Consider the following 17120-nt stretch of genomic DNA (forward strand, 5'->3'; position numbering starts at 1 on the left):
ACTGTGTGGGTAGCTGAGTGTTAGGCAACCCCTTTTACAGTTGGAAATTCAGACTAACTAGTGGCTCTTGGGCCATCCTCGTAGCCCATATACGATAGCCTAGCCCTGGAACGGCACGTGAACTCAAGACCAGGGTGTGTATGCTGCCTCTTAAAGGAAACGACTAGTTCTTTATAAGCTTAGCATGTTTGCTAAGGATATGACATGTCCTTACCTTACATGAGGAAGGAAGAACACATATGGAGGAAAACTATATTGCTTTTGTCTTACATTTGAGGAATAAATTGACTTATTAGTGTTATGTATACCTACTTCTTAGGAGAGTAGCACCACAAAAAAATTAGTGTGGAAGAGCAAGTTTCACAGAGTTGGGAAACGTTAAGAATAGTCATCCAGGTTCCTGTTGGTTTCAGACTGTGTAAGCAGCAGTGTCTGTACATATAGGTATTTTTCCTCTGTTTTTTTTCTTTTCCTCTGGAGTAAAGACATAGTTGCAACTTAATAAAATACTTATCTCTATTAATACTAAAAAAAAAAAAAAGAATGAAAACCGATTTATGTCAACTTGAGCTTACTCTAAGAATGTACAGGATTTTTTTGCATTTCAGCTCTCCCCAATATTACTGTTATGTTTCAGATGATTCTACTGACCCCTTCTGGCCAGCGCTGCATTGTTTCATGGTTATTTTGGATCAACTTGGATCTAAAGTATGGGGTCAGCTTATTGATCCTGTCCAAGCCTTTCAAACCATTATCAACAGTGTGAGCTACAACAATGAAATAAAAAATATACGCAATAGCTTTAAGAGGTCAGTTGTATCTTTTTAAAAGATTGAAGCAGTTTTAAGATTTTAATATCTGGTAGTGTAGTGCTCTGATCTTGTTTTCTTTGTCAATGTTGCCTTAATTTGTGTTGCTTGAGGAAAATGGCAACAAGAAAAATAAGATTGCCAACTTCAATCAATGAAATGATGAAGTAGCTCCTCTAAAACTGTGAAATTATTAAAAAAAATTACTAACTTCTTTTTGACTACCTGACATCTTTTATGCTTTTCAGGATTTCTTCTGAATCAGGAAGGCTGCTATTTGTTTAATGTTTGCTAGTGCTATAACCAACTTGCACTGAAGCTTAAGGAAGGATGCCATATCCAAGACTCTTGATAATATTATGGGAATTGCCAAGTTTTCAATGGGTGCCATAGTTTTAGATTTTACTGTAATTATGGATGTCAGCTGGTTTGGGTTTACTTTCAGTTTGTGTTAAGTCTTAGATATTTCTTAAGATTAGATTTCCTAGAAGATACTGCAGAGTCTTAAAAGTTTCATTCTGTTTCTGAATGTATTGCTTCCAGGGAAGGTGGTAAAGCAGGAATCCCTGAACTGTGCTTTAATGGCGCTGGTATAATATAGTGAACTTCCAAAAGAAAGTGTTTCAAAACACATAGCAGGCATCAGATATTCTTTCTGCAAGGCTTTGTGTTCATATAATTCAATCCTAAGATAAAACATACTTTTGAATCTCTTCTGAGTGACAGAATGTTAGATGTTCTGTATTGAGCAGGAAATAAATTAGATAAAGCACTTGTTCAGTGCAGAAGCGATCAGTTAAAGTGCGAGGAAGTCTACAAATAACTTGGGTGAACAGAGTTTTCTTATGTAAACTTGAACTCCATCTTTTGGCATGCTGTCCTTTTAAGGATTTGTACCAGAATTCAGGCCTTAAGACTTCAGGAACCTCCTGTTTTCGAAAACTAAAATTATATCTGCTTTTAAAAAGTGTTATATGGCCCTGGGTGGCCATATAACTTTAGTGTTCTCCTGTGATATATTTTGAATCACTTTTGAGTAACAATACGTTAATTGTTTAGTATTAAACAGTGTGTGTGTGTATACATATAAAAAAGTGATAACTTTAAAAATGTGTCTTTTAAAGCCAGTACTGACTCTTTACTTTAGTCATGGAAGAAAACTAGAAAGTGTAGACTGGTTAGCTCCACAGTCTTTGTCGAGTGATGTGTAAAAAGTACGTGTGTGTGCAAGGGGAAGTAGATGATAACAAATAAACCAGATTATTAAAATTGGTAAGACCTGTCTGAACTTAAAGTTAAAACAGCAGAGGAAAACATTAAAGGAAATTTTATTCAGTTAAACAAGATATTTGAGTGTTTTGTATGAACAATTGCATAACATTGTATAAGTATATAGCCATGATTCAGCTGTATTTACGCGTAGAAAATTCAAAGAGTGTGCAATACTTCTAAGTGTTTGTTCTAGTTAATCAAACCCATGACATAGTGGTAAACTTTTTTCCTGAAGCAGTATTTCCCCCCCCCCCCCCCCCCCCATTTTACGAGCAGGGTAGAACAAACTCGCACAATTTTATGTATGATATGTTTTCCTAGGTATGTTTTATTACTGACAACTTGTAATAGTCACGTGGTCAGTATTTGAAAAATGAAATCTGTGTCTTTGCCAGTCAGCTTTCTTATCGTTTGAGTAATTTGTGTGGAGTCTATAATGATTTGTATTTCTCATTTTAGGACCAAATCTGAACCAGAGTCAGACTATGATGATGAAATGGTTACTTGCAGTCAGATTGTATATAATTACAATACAGAAAAGCCCCAAAAGGTATTTAAAAATATTTTCCTTGCTTTTTGAATTGATCATCAAATGAAACTGTTAAGTTAAATCATATATAAAATATGGAAAGGAAGCTATTCTGTTTCTACAAGTAACATTTAAATGCTGTAAGTAAGAAATATTAAGTAGTACATTTAACTATTGTATGCCTTAAACAGCAGCCAGTATAGTCACTGTTACTGTTTAAATGTTGTATACATGGTGCTTTCAGACTGCAAGAGGAAAGAAGAATGTTCTTGTGAGTTTGGCAGGTATGGTATTAAAGCACCAAAATTTGTAGCAAAATTGTAATAAAGGTTCATACCTCAAAGAACTTTAAATTCAATCTTTTTTTAGAAAGTCTGGTTGTTGATTGATTTTTTTTTTTTCTTGTATTTTACTTTTTGTTTATTGATATTTTAAACTAATTTATTGAGTATGGAGTAATGAAGTATAAAATGATGTACTTTTAAATGTTAGAGCCTGCTTCAGAATAGTCACAGCTTGTGGTACCATTTATTGTTTTAAAACAGAAAAAACATTTGTGAGCATGTTCTGCTCATAATGTTGGAACACTGTATTTATAAAATAATGTCTCTTAAATGTTTTTGATGTAGCTTATTTGAATATCTGAGGCTGAATTATGTCAGCATAACAAAATTTCCAGGTTTTAAAATGACTTTTAAAGGAAACACTACTCGACTCTTTATTTCATAGGTTCCTCTTTGGCAAATAAGTTCCTTTTGTGTGTGCTGGAGTTTTGTTTGTCATACGTTCGGGATAAAGTAACATTTATGGTTAGAAAACACTGGCAGATCAAACTGTGCAGATGTTAATAATGAGGATGATATATGGTGAATTTATTTTTCAGGATACTGGATGGAAAACTGCCATTTGTCCAGACTATTGCCCCAACATGTATGAAGATATGCAAACGTTGGCTAATGTGCTTCAGTCTGATATTGGCAGAGATATGCGCGTCCATCACAGCACGTTTCTGTGGTTCATCCCTTTTGTTCAGTCACTTATGGACCTCAAGGACTTGGGTGTGGCATATATAGTAGAGGTCATTCACTACCTCTGCTCAGAAATCAGGGGTATTCTTAATGAAAAAATCCAGCAGTGTGACAAAGTCTCTGAATTTTTTGTCCTGATCTTAGTGTCAATTATTGAACTACACAGAAATAAAAAATGCCTGCATTTGCTGTGGGTTAGCTCACAGGAATGGGTGGAGGCAGTGGTGAGGTGTGCTAAGCTCCCAGCCATAGCATTTACACGGTGCACTGAAAAAACATCTGGAAACTATCCGAGAGGTTCCTCAGCATTATCTTCACAGGCTTCTAACTCTGTGCAACATGCTTGTGTGCAGTTGATACGCAGCCTTCTTAGAGAAGGTTATCAAATTGGGCAGCATGCTCTTTGCAAGCAATACCTAGACAAACTCAATCTCCTTCTGCGTGGAAATCTATCCTTAGGTTGGCAGCTGAGCATCCAGGAAACCCAGGAATTACAAATGTGTTTAAAGCAGGTTATAAGAAGTATAAAGGGCAGAGCAATGAATACCTCTGTGTCTATAGAAAACAATGCGAACTCTACAACTTTGCCCACCCTTTCTATAAAGCAAGAGAAGAGGATGCATGGTGATGAATGTGAAATGACTGTACATGGTAGAGATGACCTTTGTTCGCCTTTTTCTTTTACATCAAAGGGAGTCAGAGATGGAGGTTGTCAGGAGAACCTTTTCACTAGAAGAAATGATGCCTGGAAAGAGGAATGCAGAGACGCATGTAAAACTTCAAGATCTTTCACTGAAAGGCACCTTGTGGATGTTAAAAAGGAGCCTGATGATAAGGCAGCTCAGGAATATGAATGCCCACAGAACTCTCTGACAACAAAAATATGTGGGGAAGTTCAGAAAAATATGGACAGTCATCTTGTGTCAGGGAACTGTGATAAGGATAATTGGTTCTTTAATCCAAGTTTTCAGTGCTCTGACTTTAAAAGAGGTGGAGAGTTGGAAACAAGAGGTGGAGAGTTGGAAAATAAATGTGAAATGGAACCCGTAACACCAAAGTGTCTGGTTGCTCAGACTTGCATTGATTCTCCAGAACATGTTCATAGCTCAGATGAGAAGGAAAGCAACATGTCTCCTAATTCTTCCTCAAAATTTAAAATAGATGCAGATAGACTCATGAATCTGAAACAGAAGGTGCTGAGAACTGACTGGACCTCAAAACTATCACAGCTAGTGAAGCCACCCAACTTGCAAAACAGTTGTATGGCAGTAAGCGCTTCAAAAGCGGAAGCAGACCAACCTCAGCTGTGTACTGACAGTGCATGTGCAAGCAAAGATTGCTACGGACATCAAGGAGTGAATATAGCATGTGAAAATGAAATCTCTGTTACTTCTCAGGCTTCAAGGAGCTTTGAAAACAAGCAGGAGAAAAGCATGAATGATACTTTTCAATACAGATTGGCCTCCATTAAACAGGAGTCAAAAGAGACACTGCTAGATTGCTCTCGCGCCTCTAAAAATGAACCTGATTTGCAAGAAAATGAAGATGACCATTTTTTGCTTTCAGGGATTACCAACAATTTAATGAAAAAAAGACCCAGTGAAGAAAGATCAAGTTCATTGTTGAAGTCTGTGTTTAAGAAAGACCTTAACATGCAAACTTCAGACCAGGAACAGCCTAATTTAGGCAACTTAACTAAAGATGACTGTAAAGGTCAAATTTTGAGGACATTCTGCGTAGATAAAACTTCAGCAAATGGTCATGTTCGCTCTGGCTCTGAAGATAAGGGGAATGTATCCAACACTGCTCTTCGGATCAGTCCACTCTCAGTGAAGTGTGAATCAAGTGACAGATTGTTAGAATTTTCAAAGTATTTCAAGAAAGAAGACAATTCAATGGGGAAAAGTGATGAGGATTTTGTGAGGGTGGTTTCTGGAGATAGCAATTTAACAGACTCCGAGGTTGATAGAGATCTTAGTAAATTATCTTTAGCTGCATATGCCAAAAGTGTCAATTTTCCCATTGATTCAAGCCAAGAAAGCTCAGTATATCATAATATATGTGACATTAAAAGGAAAGTGAAAGGTGCTGTAAGATCATCTGGCAATGTCCAGAGTAACAAGTCACCCTGTGATGCAGATTGCCTTGACAATCAAATCATTATCATTTCGGACTCCTCTGATGAAGAAAAAAGTGTGCCTCTTGCGGAACAAACAAAAAAAACAAATGAAGACAAGTGTCCAGAAAAACAGCCTTTAACATCCAGCTGCATTTCTGATACTGAGATCAAAAAAGAATTGAAGACGCCTAGCTCTCCCTTGTCGCACGACGAATGTGAGTCTCAGTACTTTGAGTTTGAAACAGAAGATGAGGTCTTTTCGGTTTGGCAAGATACTCAGATGTATACTATGGAAAAAATTCAAGAATATAAACAAGATCGTGTTTCAACATCAGTTGGTAGCAGTGACTCAGATAGTGTACTGAAGGATTACACAAATGAATGGGGTTATGATACAGATTACATAAGTGATGATACCATGGAAAAAGAAGCAAGTGCGGTAGAAAAGCAGATAGATAATCTCTCTCATCAGAAGGAAGCTGGTAATACAGAAGAGGTATCTAGTTCAGCCTTACAAGAATCTATTAGTAAGGGAATCAAAAAAGATCAACTGGAGAATTCTGCAGACAAAAGTGCTGTTGCTGAAGACTTCATCCCAAACACAGAACTGACTGAACCCAGAGCATCTACATCTAACATATCGTTAGCTTCAAAGTTGGCCATTAAGAAAAATAGCGTGAGCCCACAGAATAATTTAGCAAAATCTAAGTTGGTAAGAACTATTCAAAGAAGTCCTAAAAGAACTCTTCTTAAAACCGCACAAAGTAAAAAACTATCTCAAAGTACCTCAAAAAACTCTCAACCTGGCAGGTCAACACCTGCTGTGGTTCCTCCAAAAAAAGTTCGGCAGTGTCCTGCACCAACATCAACTGCAGAAAAACTTGGTCTGAAGAAGGCACCCCGCAAAGCATTTGAATTGTCTCAGCGCTCTTTAGAGAGTCTGGCTCAATTGCGTAGCTATGGTAAAGCTGCTGGGAAAGTTGGAACTGCACAGAAACAGAAGATTAAATTAATTACTCCTCAGACTTTGTCAATAAAAAATAATAAAAAAATGCTAGCCTGCCAAGATCTTCAGTTTTTAAGGCAGACAAGGCCCAAACAAAGTGTCAGAGGGAAAAATCTTGCAGGAAGTTCTGACAGTAGAAGCAAAAAGGTTAGCAAAGTGGATGCAAAATCTGTGAAACAAAAGCCTAAAAGTTTTGGCTTGACATCTGTTGAAGGAGCTGTTGAAAACCAAGGGGGAGGAAAAATGGAGCAGACCTTTTTTCCCTCAGCCAGTGAGAGAAAACAAATCAGAGATGTCTCTCTGGAGAAGGAGGGTATGCAAACTACACACATCTCTAAAATACCTGTTTTTTCAGACTCAAACACAAAAATGAAAGAAAACAATATGGTGGTTCCTCCCGTACCTGTGGATTTGGATCTCTTTTCCCCTGTAGCTGCTGAAGATGATAAACCTTCAGAAGGAGGTTGTGTTGTCCAGTCTAAGTTTGAGAAGACAACTTCAAAAGAAAATGGATGTAAATCAAATGAAAACAGTGATGATGATGATGATTTATTTTTAACTCAGTTAGATCCTGTGGATATGGAATTATGTTCCCAAGAGGAAAATGATGGAGAAATTACTATATCTAGTAAACCAGTGGAAATGGAAATAGATGCTGCTGAAAACCTTCAGCAGAACAAACCCTTGAGTATTGTGAAATGTAAGCACAAAGACTGTGTGGAAAAAGTGGAAAAAATAGGTGAGTACTGTAGTAAGCATTCAACTACCAATTTGGAAACGGATCATTTGTTTGCCAAACCTTTGCTGCCACCTTCTAAAACAAGAAAGCCTTCCACTACCAAAGTTTTTAGCTCAGTAAGCTCTTCACGGAATGCAGCCTTCACCAAGGATCTTGAAGATGTTAAAAAGCTACCACCAGCTTCAAAAAGCAAAGTAAACGTAGTGAAACCTGTGGTGTTCAGACCACCAAATGCAAAGGCTGTACCAGCAGGAAATCAAGTATGCAAGACCCCAAGTTTCAGTAATGTTCCTCAGCCCTGTGTTTCCAGTAATGTTCTCCGGCCGCAAAATACACAGATGGACAATGCTTCAAATATTTCCAGAAGACCTGTCAGAGAAGAATATTATTCTTCCTTTCTTGGGGCTCAGCAGCGTGATCATAGTATTTTTGTTAAAGAAGTCCTAAAGTGGACTTATGAAATGTTTGCAAACTGCAGCCAATACGGACCTCCGGATAGTCTCCTGCAGTCTGTAGTAGCCTCTGTTCCCATCAAATTTCAGGGATACAATGACTATTTTAATACGTTTTTCCCCTTGATGATGCTAAATGCCTTTGAAACAGTAAGTACCTATCTGCCTTTTGGTTTGCTTTCCTTCAACACTAGTTAATTTTAGAAAGAGTTTAAAAACTGCTTTATGTTCTCTGTTTAACTTCTGAAAATGTTCTGTTCTTAATTTTTAGAAAAAATTTTGATTAGTTCTACATATCTGAGTAGAAGAATGCTTTGGGGTAAATAGTCTAGACAGATAACATGTTTAAGAAGATTGGGCACTGTTAGTGTTATCCTTCACTTCGGTGAAGCTTTTTTGTTGCACATCCACAATAACTTGCAAAAGGGGGAAAACAGGAGGCCGTTCTTTTTTTTTCATGGCATATAAAGCCAAAAATAGAAATCTTCATGTCTTAGAAGTTGAGATCTTTCTACAACAGCCTCTGTAAAAAGAGGCTAAGAACGTAGTGTTTTGTTTTATGCTGAGAATTTGTGCGAGAGAGCTGGTTGATCTAAGAGGTGTTGTTTCAAACTACTTATCTTTAATAGTTTATTTCTGGGAGAGGACTCGGTATTCCCTCAGTTAAAGGCTGTATGCTTTTAAGTTCTGTCATTGCATCGCTTTTCCGGTAGAAATAAGGTAAAAAGAGTATTGCTGGTATTTTAAAGCAAAAATGGAAAGGGAAAAAGAACACATTTGTTTTGAAGAACTTTGTGGGAAAGTTGCGTTCAAAATGGAACAGCGCTTTTCCTCTGTGTGTGTGTGTGTATGTATATACATGTATATGTATACACATATGTTTGTGTATGTCTAGAGGTATAAAGAAAGAAATAGGTAAGACTTTTCTGTCTTGTCCATTAGTTTTCATTTATTTCTGCCTAGTCGCTTTTGCTGTTTGTGAGTTATGATAAGCTCTTCTGAAAAAATAACCCTTCGGAGTGCTTTATTTAGCTTCTGCTTTCCAACTTGTAGCTGGCACAAGACTGGTTAGAAAGCCAGAGAATGAGAGAGAGGAGTTACTACTTCCACTTGCAAAACTTCTGTGCTGACTTGAAAAGAGCAGATTTTATAGGTGAGTAGGTTTTTTGTTGTTGTTGTTTTTTAATAACCTTAGGTAGGTAATGACACAGCCTGTTTTTCCTCTACTCTTTATTTCTGCTTTCAAAATACAGGCATAGATTTACTGGGTGACTAAGGTATTTAGTCTTACTTATTACCTAGCACCTTCCTACGAATATCACACATTTCGGTGACGCTGTTCTTCAGTTCTAAATGTGGTATGCTGAGTCTTGAAATTGGAGAGGAGTTTGGCATTGCAGTGCAAATCTGGGTGATGCTATCTCCTGTTCACATGTCCACCATCGCCACATAACTGTTAAGGGCCTCAGCTTCTTTCCTCTTGCCTCCTTTCATATTGTGGCTGCTTCCTCAAATCTACAAAGGTTTTTATTTGCTTTAACTACAGGAAGAATCATGAATTTGCTATTTTACAGAATGCTTATAGTAAAAATGCATTTCAGTACAAGAAGTTACTTGCCTGGGGTTGGAATACTTTCCATCTCACTCCTCTGGGATTTCTCTTCAGTTTCTTTTGGTAAATAAAATAGTTCTCGACTTGCTCTGCTTTTACACAGATCTGTTTTCAGACTTAAGAACATGGAATGGAGTTACAACTGTTCATTTTCTTTTGCTATAGCTTTTTATAGCTTTAAAACTTAGCAGATAGGTGTTTCTAAAGTGTATGCAATATGTTAATCATGATATTTCTCTAGTCAGAAAGTAACTGTGCCCATATTCCTTTTATTGTTCTAATTCTTAAACGTTTTTTTGGGGTAGCTCACATTCGAGAAAGTGATTTGGCAAGGCAGCTTCACCCAAAGGAGGATGATTTAATCTTTTTGGTAGTCCAAGAGAGAAACGCCTTTGGGGAAGAAAGCGAGGTGGTGAACCATCTAGTGAAGCACGTGGGTCTTGTGACACGATTTTCGCGTGCATCTGGCAGTTCAGCTAGTAAGTAAATGGGGTTGAGATAAAAATGCAATTCCTTTTGATACCATCAAATACTTCTTTGTACCAGGCTGATAATATTGATAATATATCACTTGTCTAAGAGGAAACGGATTGCTTCTTTTCCTCTTTCTATTCCAGGCTAGAAGTTGTGTGTTTAAAAAAAAAAAAAAAAAAAAAAGGGAGGGGGCAGGAACTGAAGCTGTAAATTTGCTTTTCATGCATTTTCTAGAGACTTCCTATAACAGAGATGTTAGTGCTTTGTGTAAAACTAGAAATTAGTGATGAGCAAGTGATGTGCATACGCCTTTAGGAGTGCACTGCTGTAAGATAAGGAGTGCCATCATCTTCTATGACTTCACTGAATAAAATGTTCAGTATCTTCTAGAATTGGGGCTGTGAAGTACCAGAATTACCAAGTACCAAGGTTAATGCTGCTTGATTTAGAACAGTGATAGTATGGCTTTGTTACATGACCAATCTAATCATAGCCTTTTTACAGAGCAGTATTTTAGTTTTTTTGCAAGAGCTAGTTGCTGGCTTTCTATAATACGGCACAGCATCTGGTTTTGATAGGTTCTTTGACTGAGCTGTTTGAGTATCTTTTAATTAGTGATTTGAATATTCTTTGAATTAACAATTTTAGTGTTGTGATTTTTTTTTCTTTTAATAGGACAAAATGAGCAGCATCCTGTCTGTCATCTCTCTGTGCAAACTCAAGGCAATTTGTCATTTTTCATAAATAAGCAAGTGAAATGTGTGGTGGTTGGCTCCCTAGTAACCACACAGCGAACGTTCAAAGGTCTGCTACTACTGAGCAGGAGTCCCCTGGCTAAACCCATCATAAACCCAAGTTACAATGACTTCTGTCCCAGAGATTTGCACATAGCTTCAGAAAGTGCTGTAAGTCCTGTGGCGAAGAAGTGATGGTGAGGGATGACAAGTGGGCATTTGTATCTCATCACTTTTGCAAAACTGATGGTCATGCTGGTGTTTGAGAGGTGACTAAGTGCAAATACACAAGTTTCAAAGGCACTGAGTCACTCTGCTTTTCAGAGTTGGTGGATTGGGTGGGTAGACAGGAAGCTGACTTTGCTCAGGTGCTTCTGATCTGTTGACACGGACATTAACAGTGCACCTTAAACAGCTGTCAGGTTTTTGTTTTTTTTCCTTGCTGGAGAAGTCTCTGTTCAGGAAATAAGGGATAGCAATGAAAAGGTAGTGCAAAATAAAGGTGTGTAGAGTAAACAGTCTTCACTGTAGCCTTTGAGTCAGGATTGGGTGTGCCTAGAGTAAACCTAAAGTCAAAAGCTTCCATGACCTCTGTAAGGTATAAGGCTTTCTTAGCCCTGGAGGGAGGGATGGGCGATTCTAAAGCTTCCATGCTCATTTTTATATATTTTTCAATCATCCCTTCAGGCTTATATAAAAGAATACAATGAAGATCAAAAGAGAGCCATCGATACTGCTTATGCCATTGTAAAACAGCATCCAGGACTTCCCAAGATCTGCCTCATACATGGACCACCTGGAACAGGGAAATCAAAAACTATTGTTGGACTTCTGTCTCGTGTTTTGAGAGAGGTAGGTGAATGTGGTTCGTTCATCATGTGCTGCTGTTTGCCTTCCCAAGAGAATCAGTGCAATGGAATTGGTGATATCTTGAAATAAATCAGTGGGTTACTAGGGGTATAATTCATTAAGTTGAATTTCTTTAAACCTGTATTCTATAGGCTGTAACTGTAGGAATAATACTTCTGGTACATTTTGGAAAACACTTATTTTACAGAGCTTAGAAAGTAAAATCAAGAAAACTTCCTGCTGAACACGCAAATAGGTAGTGTAGACATTTGTCTCCTAAAAGTGCCTTCATATTTTGATGTATTAAAGACCATTACTTGACCTATCCCATTTGATTTTTCCACATTGGCATCTGAGGGATCCATCAGGTACATCATTGTCGTTGAAGGGAATTCGTGCAAATAGTGTTCATACATTTGACTTGCCTGTTACTCAGTGTAAGGCATACTGTACCTTAAGAGATGTTCAGGTACAACAGTCTTTATACACTGCATGCTGGTTAAGAGGAGTGTACAGTGTGGCTTTTAAAATACAAATAAGAACTATCTAAAGAGCCTGTTTTGATTTATTGTTAATTAATCTACAGAACACTAGGAATGAGAAAAGAACTCAAAAACTAAATTCCAAGATCAAGCCAAACCGTTTTCTAGTTTGTGCACCATCCAATGCTGCTGTTGATGAACTCATGAAAAAGATCATCGTTGAATTTAAGGAAAAATGCCAAAACAGACAGGATCCTTTGGGTATGGTTTATTTGAAAAATTTTTTTCTGTGGTTAAATAGATAAATCCTGGAGGAGAAACTGGAACAGCTTATTAGGTATGACATTTATATGTTACTCTAAGCAAAAGATGTTTTCTCCTGCCAAATATGATTGCTGCATCCTCATGCTGTTGTTTTTCTAAAAAATGTATTTTTTTTATCTTTACAAAAAAACCCTACATGTTGTCTTTATGTAGACATTGACCCTCTCCCCTTATTGTTAATATCTGTTCTCCACTATTTAAGTACCCCTTAAAGGTTTGAATAGAAGATTCTTATCTTTGTATTGAATTAAATTGGACTTCACAGATCATATTAAATGGAGACCGCTAAAAATGTTTGTGTCAGAGCCGTTCACTTTTCTCCTCCTTGTTTGTGATTAATGTGAAGCAGATAAGTTCTAAACAATGCACTGAGTCTGTAAAGAATTCTGCTTTGTAACCAGATGTTAACTTCGTATTGATTTACCAGCTGCATTGCTCTTGATGGTCTTCTAGAGTTTTCCAATGTAAGAATTTTGTAAGTTTTAGATGAAGTCTGAGAGCTGGTTCTGTTAATTCGAGGTAACATACTTACCTATGCTTTAGTGGTGGTAACAGTTAACATCTTTTTTTTGAGTATGGAATTACTGAATTTTTCTGTAGCTACCTTTGTATAAGTACAAATAAATTATTGTAGTCCCCCTAAGAGCAGAAAAGGTTAAAAGCTTTGTTTGGTATTCACAATTTTAAAAACTATTTCTTCTCTGAAACCAAAATGAAGAGGTGATTGGAGCAATCTAAAAGGATTTTGACAATGTTATTTTTCATAAACAGGAAACTGCGGTGATATCAGATTAGTGCGACTGGGTGCAGAAAAATCAATCAGCAGTGAAGTACGTGGATTTAGCCTGGATAAGCAAGTTGAACATAGAATGAGTAAGTAACATGGAAATCGGACTTTTTTCAGTTTTCTTCAAGAGGTTGATGATGATATACACTTGGGACTACTGTATGCTCAAAAAGAGGGAAGATCAGGCAAAAGATTTTTATACAACGTCACACATTATGCGACAGTGCTTTCACAAAATCACAGAATGGTTGAGATTGGAAGGGACCTATAGAAACTAGTCCAACTACCCTGCTCAAGCAGAGTCACATAGAACAGGTTGCCTAGGACCATGTCCAGATGGCTTTTGAATATCTCCAAGGATAGAGGCTCCACAACCTCTCTGGGCAATGTGTTCCAGTATCCAGCCACCCTCACAATAAAAAGGTTTTTTCTTTTTTTTTTTTCTTTTCTTTTTTTTCTTACATTCAGATCGAACTTCCTGTGTTTCAGTTTGTGCCCATTGCCTCTTGTCCTGTCACTGGGCACCACTGAAAAGAGTCTGGCTCCACCTTGTTTACACCCTTCCTTCAGATATTTATACACATTAAGAACCTCCTGAGCCTTCTCTTCTCCAGGCTAAACAAGCCCAGCTCTTTCAGCCTTTCCTCATATGATAGATGTTCCAGTCCTTTAATCATCTTAGTAGCCTTTTGCTAGACTCACTGCAGTAGCTCTGTATTTCTTTTGTGCTGTGGAGCCCAGAACTGGACACAGCACTCCAGATGTGGCCCCACCAGAGCTGAGTAGAGGGGAAGGGCCACCTCCCTTGACCTGCTGGCAGCATTGTTCCTAATGCAGCCCAGGACACCATTGGCCTTCTGTGCCGCAAGAGCACATTGCTGGCTCATGTCCAACTTGTCCACCAGGACCCCCCAGGTGTCCTTCTCTGCAGAGTTGCTTTCCAGCAGGTTGGCCCTCAGCATGTAATGGTGTATGGGGTATTCCTCCCGAGGGGAAGGACTTTGCACTCCCCTTTATTAAACTTCATGAAGTTCCTCTCTGCCCATTTCTCCAGCCTGTCGAGGTCCCTCTGAATGGCAGCACAACCTTCTGTATCAGCCACGCCTCCCAGTTTTTTATCGTCAGCAAACTTGCTTGAGGGTGCACTCTGCCCCGTCATTCAAGTCATTAATGAAGAAGTTGAACAGTATTGACCCACAGGGTGCACTGCTAGTTACTGGCCTCCAACTAGAGTTCATGCCACAACCCCCTGAGCTTGGTTGTTCAGCTGGTTTTCAGTCCACCTCACTGCTCATTTAGCCCGTACTTCATCAGCTTGTCTATGAGGATATTATGGGAGACAGTGTTGAAGGCCTTACTGAAGTCAAGGTAGGCAATGTCCACTGCTCTCCCCTCATCTGCCAAGCCACTCATTTCATTGTAGAAGGCTGTCAGGTTGGTTAAGCATGTCTTCCCCTTTGCGAATCTATGCTGACTACTCCTGATCACCTTCTTGTCCTTTGTCCAATGCTTTATAAGCATTGTTTCTGTCAGTCTTAATGGGAAAGCATCAGCTTACATCTAAAAATCTAAGTGAAAACAAAGAAAATTAAGACTGTTTCTTGTAATTTTTCTTTTTTAAAGTAACAATAAATACACATTAAAGCCATTGCTTTTAAATAGTGCAGAATTACTTCTTTAAAAACTAGGCTCTGCAGCATTTGAGAGCTGAACTTGGAACCAGAAGTGTATTATCTTCATTTTTACTGTCCAAGATGAAAGACCTCAGAGGAAAAGGCAAAAAAAAAAAAAGTTTGTCTTCTGTTCTTAATCATTTAAGATGTTTGACTGAGGGAGAAGAGATATTGTAACATAGTTTTTATTTCTCCTGTATGTTTTCCTTTATTGTAGAACGAAAACTTCCTAACCATGACCAGGGTATTCAGAAGAGAAAAGAAGCTCTAGATCAAAAGCTGGACATGCTGTCTCGTCAACGTGCCATGCATAGATGTGAGAAGAGGGACATAGTAAGATGATAGTATTTTTAATCTGTTTGTGGTTTTGTATTCATAGCTGAATCCAAAGAGCAAAGAACTCCTTATAAAGCCATGTCTGAGCAGAAACAGTGTTTTTTCACCTGCTTTTCCAACTGATGGAAATGCTGGTTAGCACCATGAAAAGGAATGAGGTACTTTACATCAAGAATTTTCTTGTCTGTTTGTTTGTGTGTTCAGCTGCTCAACCATGGCACCTTTTGCTCTAGTGTTCAGTGGCTTTCATTTAGTTCTGTCATCAGTTAGAATTCAGTGTAACCATACATAAAATTTTGTGATTCCATTTCATTGTGTACTTCAAAGCTCTGCTTTTATTTGTTTGAAAATAAGCAGATATTTTGCAGTCTAAGATTTTTGGGATCTGTTTGTTGTGTTTGAAATTTTCCAGCTGCATAAAAATTTGGCACTTGTGCTCAAATTATAGATTGTTGAGGGTAAATAATGTATCCAGTTGCACAGAAATGTACAAATTTAGACTCTGTGGCACACAATACTGGATATGTTGACAACTTTTATAAGAAACAGTGATCAACATGTTTTTTTCAACACATTTGATACTAAAAGACAGTCTGCGCAAGTTTAGATGTTTAGGAAACATCTGAGGGTATGGGAGAAAAAAGATCTCTAGGAAATGTGTGTTGTTAATTATTCTTGATATAAATATACAGTTTCTTTTTATTTTATTTTTTCCCCCTCCAGAATCAAATGTTAGATGATGAAATTGGCAGACTTTCAAAGGAGAGACAACAGCTTGCTTCTCAACTAAAGGAGGTAGGAATTTATCCTCAGGGCAGTTCTTTAATAAACCTCAGCTAATGTATTTATCTACTTGGTATCCTTTAAGAGTAGTGGAGGTTTGAATTTGATGTGGCTGGGAGTATTTATAAATAAAGTAGTAAATAAATAGATAGAGGACATAAGCTGAGTAAGTAAAGGACAGTCTGGTGTGAAATACAGGTGTAGTCTGCTGGCTGCATATTGCAAAAAAAGTGGATGAGGAAATTAACTTTGGCAGATGAGGGTGAATGTAAAATAAAACATAGCGTATTTGGCAAAGAAGTTAATAGAAACATGCACATTGCCCTCATGTTGTAGGACTCATCTTCATCACCACTTTTATGCCCTGTGCTATGCTACTGGAGTCAGGACATGTTTTTAAGGAAAGCAGTATCTGGAGGATTTTTTTGAGAGTGGAAATAAGAAAGGATAGAAAACCAAACCAAACCCATAAATTAAACCCAAGTAGCACAAATCATACAAAAGATATTGAAAGGTTGATATTCAACAGAGATATGCTGACTGTCATGGTCATGGAGGCTTGGAGTTAACTGAGTGTGATGGCAAACTAAGCTTTGCTCACAGTTACTATGTTTAGATTGCATAACTGTAGAGATGAAGGAATAAGGAATAAGTCTTACTAGTTTGCCACCTAGGCAGCATTGATCTGTGAATTCAGGTGAGAGTAACGCTTCAGTCAAACAAATTTGTAACTTGTGTTTGTAATAACGGAGGTAGTTTCATTGGGATGGCATATTATGTGTGATCTGTTTGGCAGTTGGAATTGTTCAGGCAGTTAGAAATTGTTATAAGAACAAAGCAGGTGGTTCAAGAAAGCTAAAAGAGAAGAGGAGACACAGTGTCCTGTTGTACTTGAAGGTTCGGGGATGCTCCCAGAGAGTACAGGCAGAAATCATCTTGGAGTCTGACATCATCTGCTGCACACTGAGCACAAGTGGAGGGACTCTGCTGGAATCTGCTTTTTGGCGGCAAGGACTTGATCCGTTCAGCTGCGTCATTGTGGATGAGGTCAGTAAAGCTGTCTAGACCTAAAGCATGTTCCACACCTAATGTCTGCCTTATTCTTTGCTTAG

At 37.9% G+C, this 17120-nt stretch overlaps 1 protein-coding gene across 3 annotated transcripts in view; it reads left to right on the top strand.

The window, feature by feature from the left end:
• Window positions 1-17120, top strand: part of SETX (senataxin) — a 33305-nt gene that overhangs the window by 7793 nt on the left and 8392 nt on the right. The window contains exons 8-19 of one of the 3 annotated variants that reach the window (XM_067308967.1): window positions 638-809; window positions 2541-2631; window positions 3494-8104; window positions 9008-9107; window positions 9872-10045; window positions 10716-10945; window positions 11462-11626; window positions 12210-12366; window positions 13201-13302; window positions 15107-15222; window positions 15949-16020; window positions 16906-17055. In XM_067308967.1, the coding sequence (XP_067165068.1) occupies window positions 638-809; window positions 2541-2631; window positions 3494-8104; window positions 9008-9107; window positions 9872-10045; window positions 10716-10945; window positions 11462-11626; window positions 12210-12366; window positions 13201-13302; window positions 15107-15222; window positions 15949-16020; window positions 16906-17055 (6140 nt within the window). The remainder of the gene's footprint in view (window positions 1-637; window positions 810-2540; window positions 2632-3493; window positions 8105-9007; window positions 9108-9871; window positions 10046-10715; window positions 10946-11461; window positions 11627-12209; window positions 12367-13200; window positions 13303-15106; window positions 15223-15948; window positions 16021-16905; window positions 17056-17120) is intronic. The other 2 variants (XM_067308968.1, XM_067308969.1) reach the window with 2 other exon arrangements.

The sequence above is a fragment of the Apteryx mantelli genome, chromosome 21 (genome assembly GCF_036417845.1).
Source record: "Apteryx mantelli isolate bAptMan1 chromosome 21, bAptMan1.hap1, whole genome shotgun sequence".
Classification (NCBI taxonomy): domain Eukaryota; kingdom Metazoa; phylum Chordata; class Aves; order Apterygiformes; family Apterygidae; genus Apteryx; species Apteryx mantelli.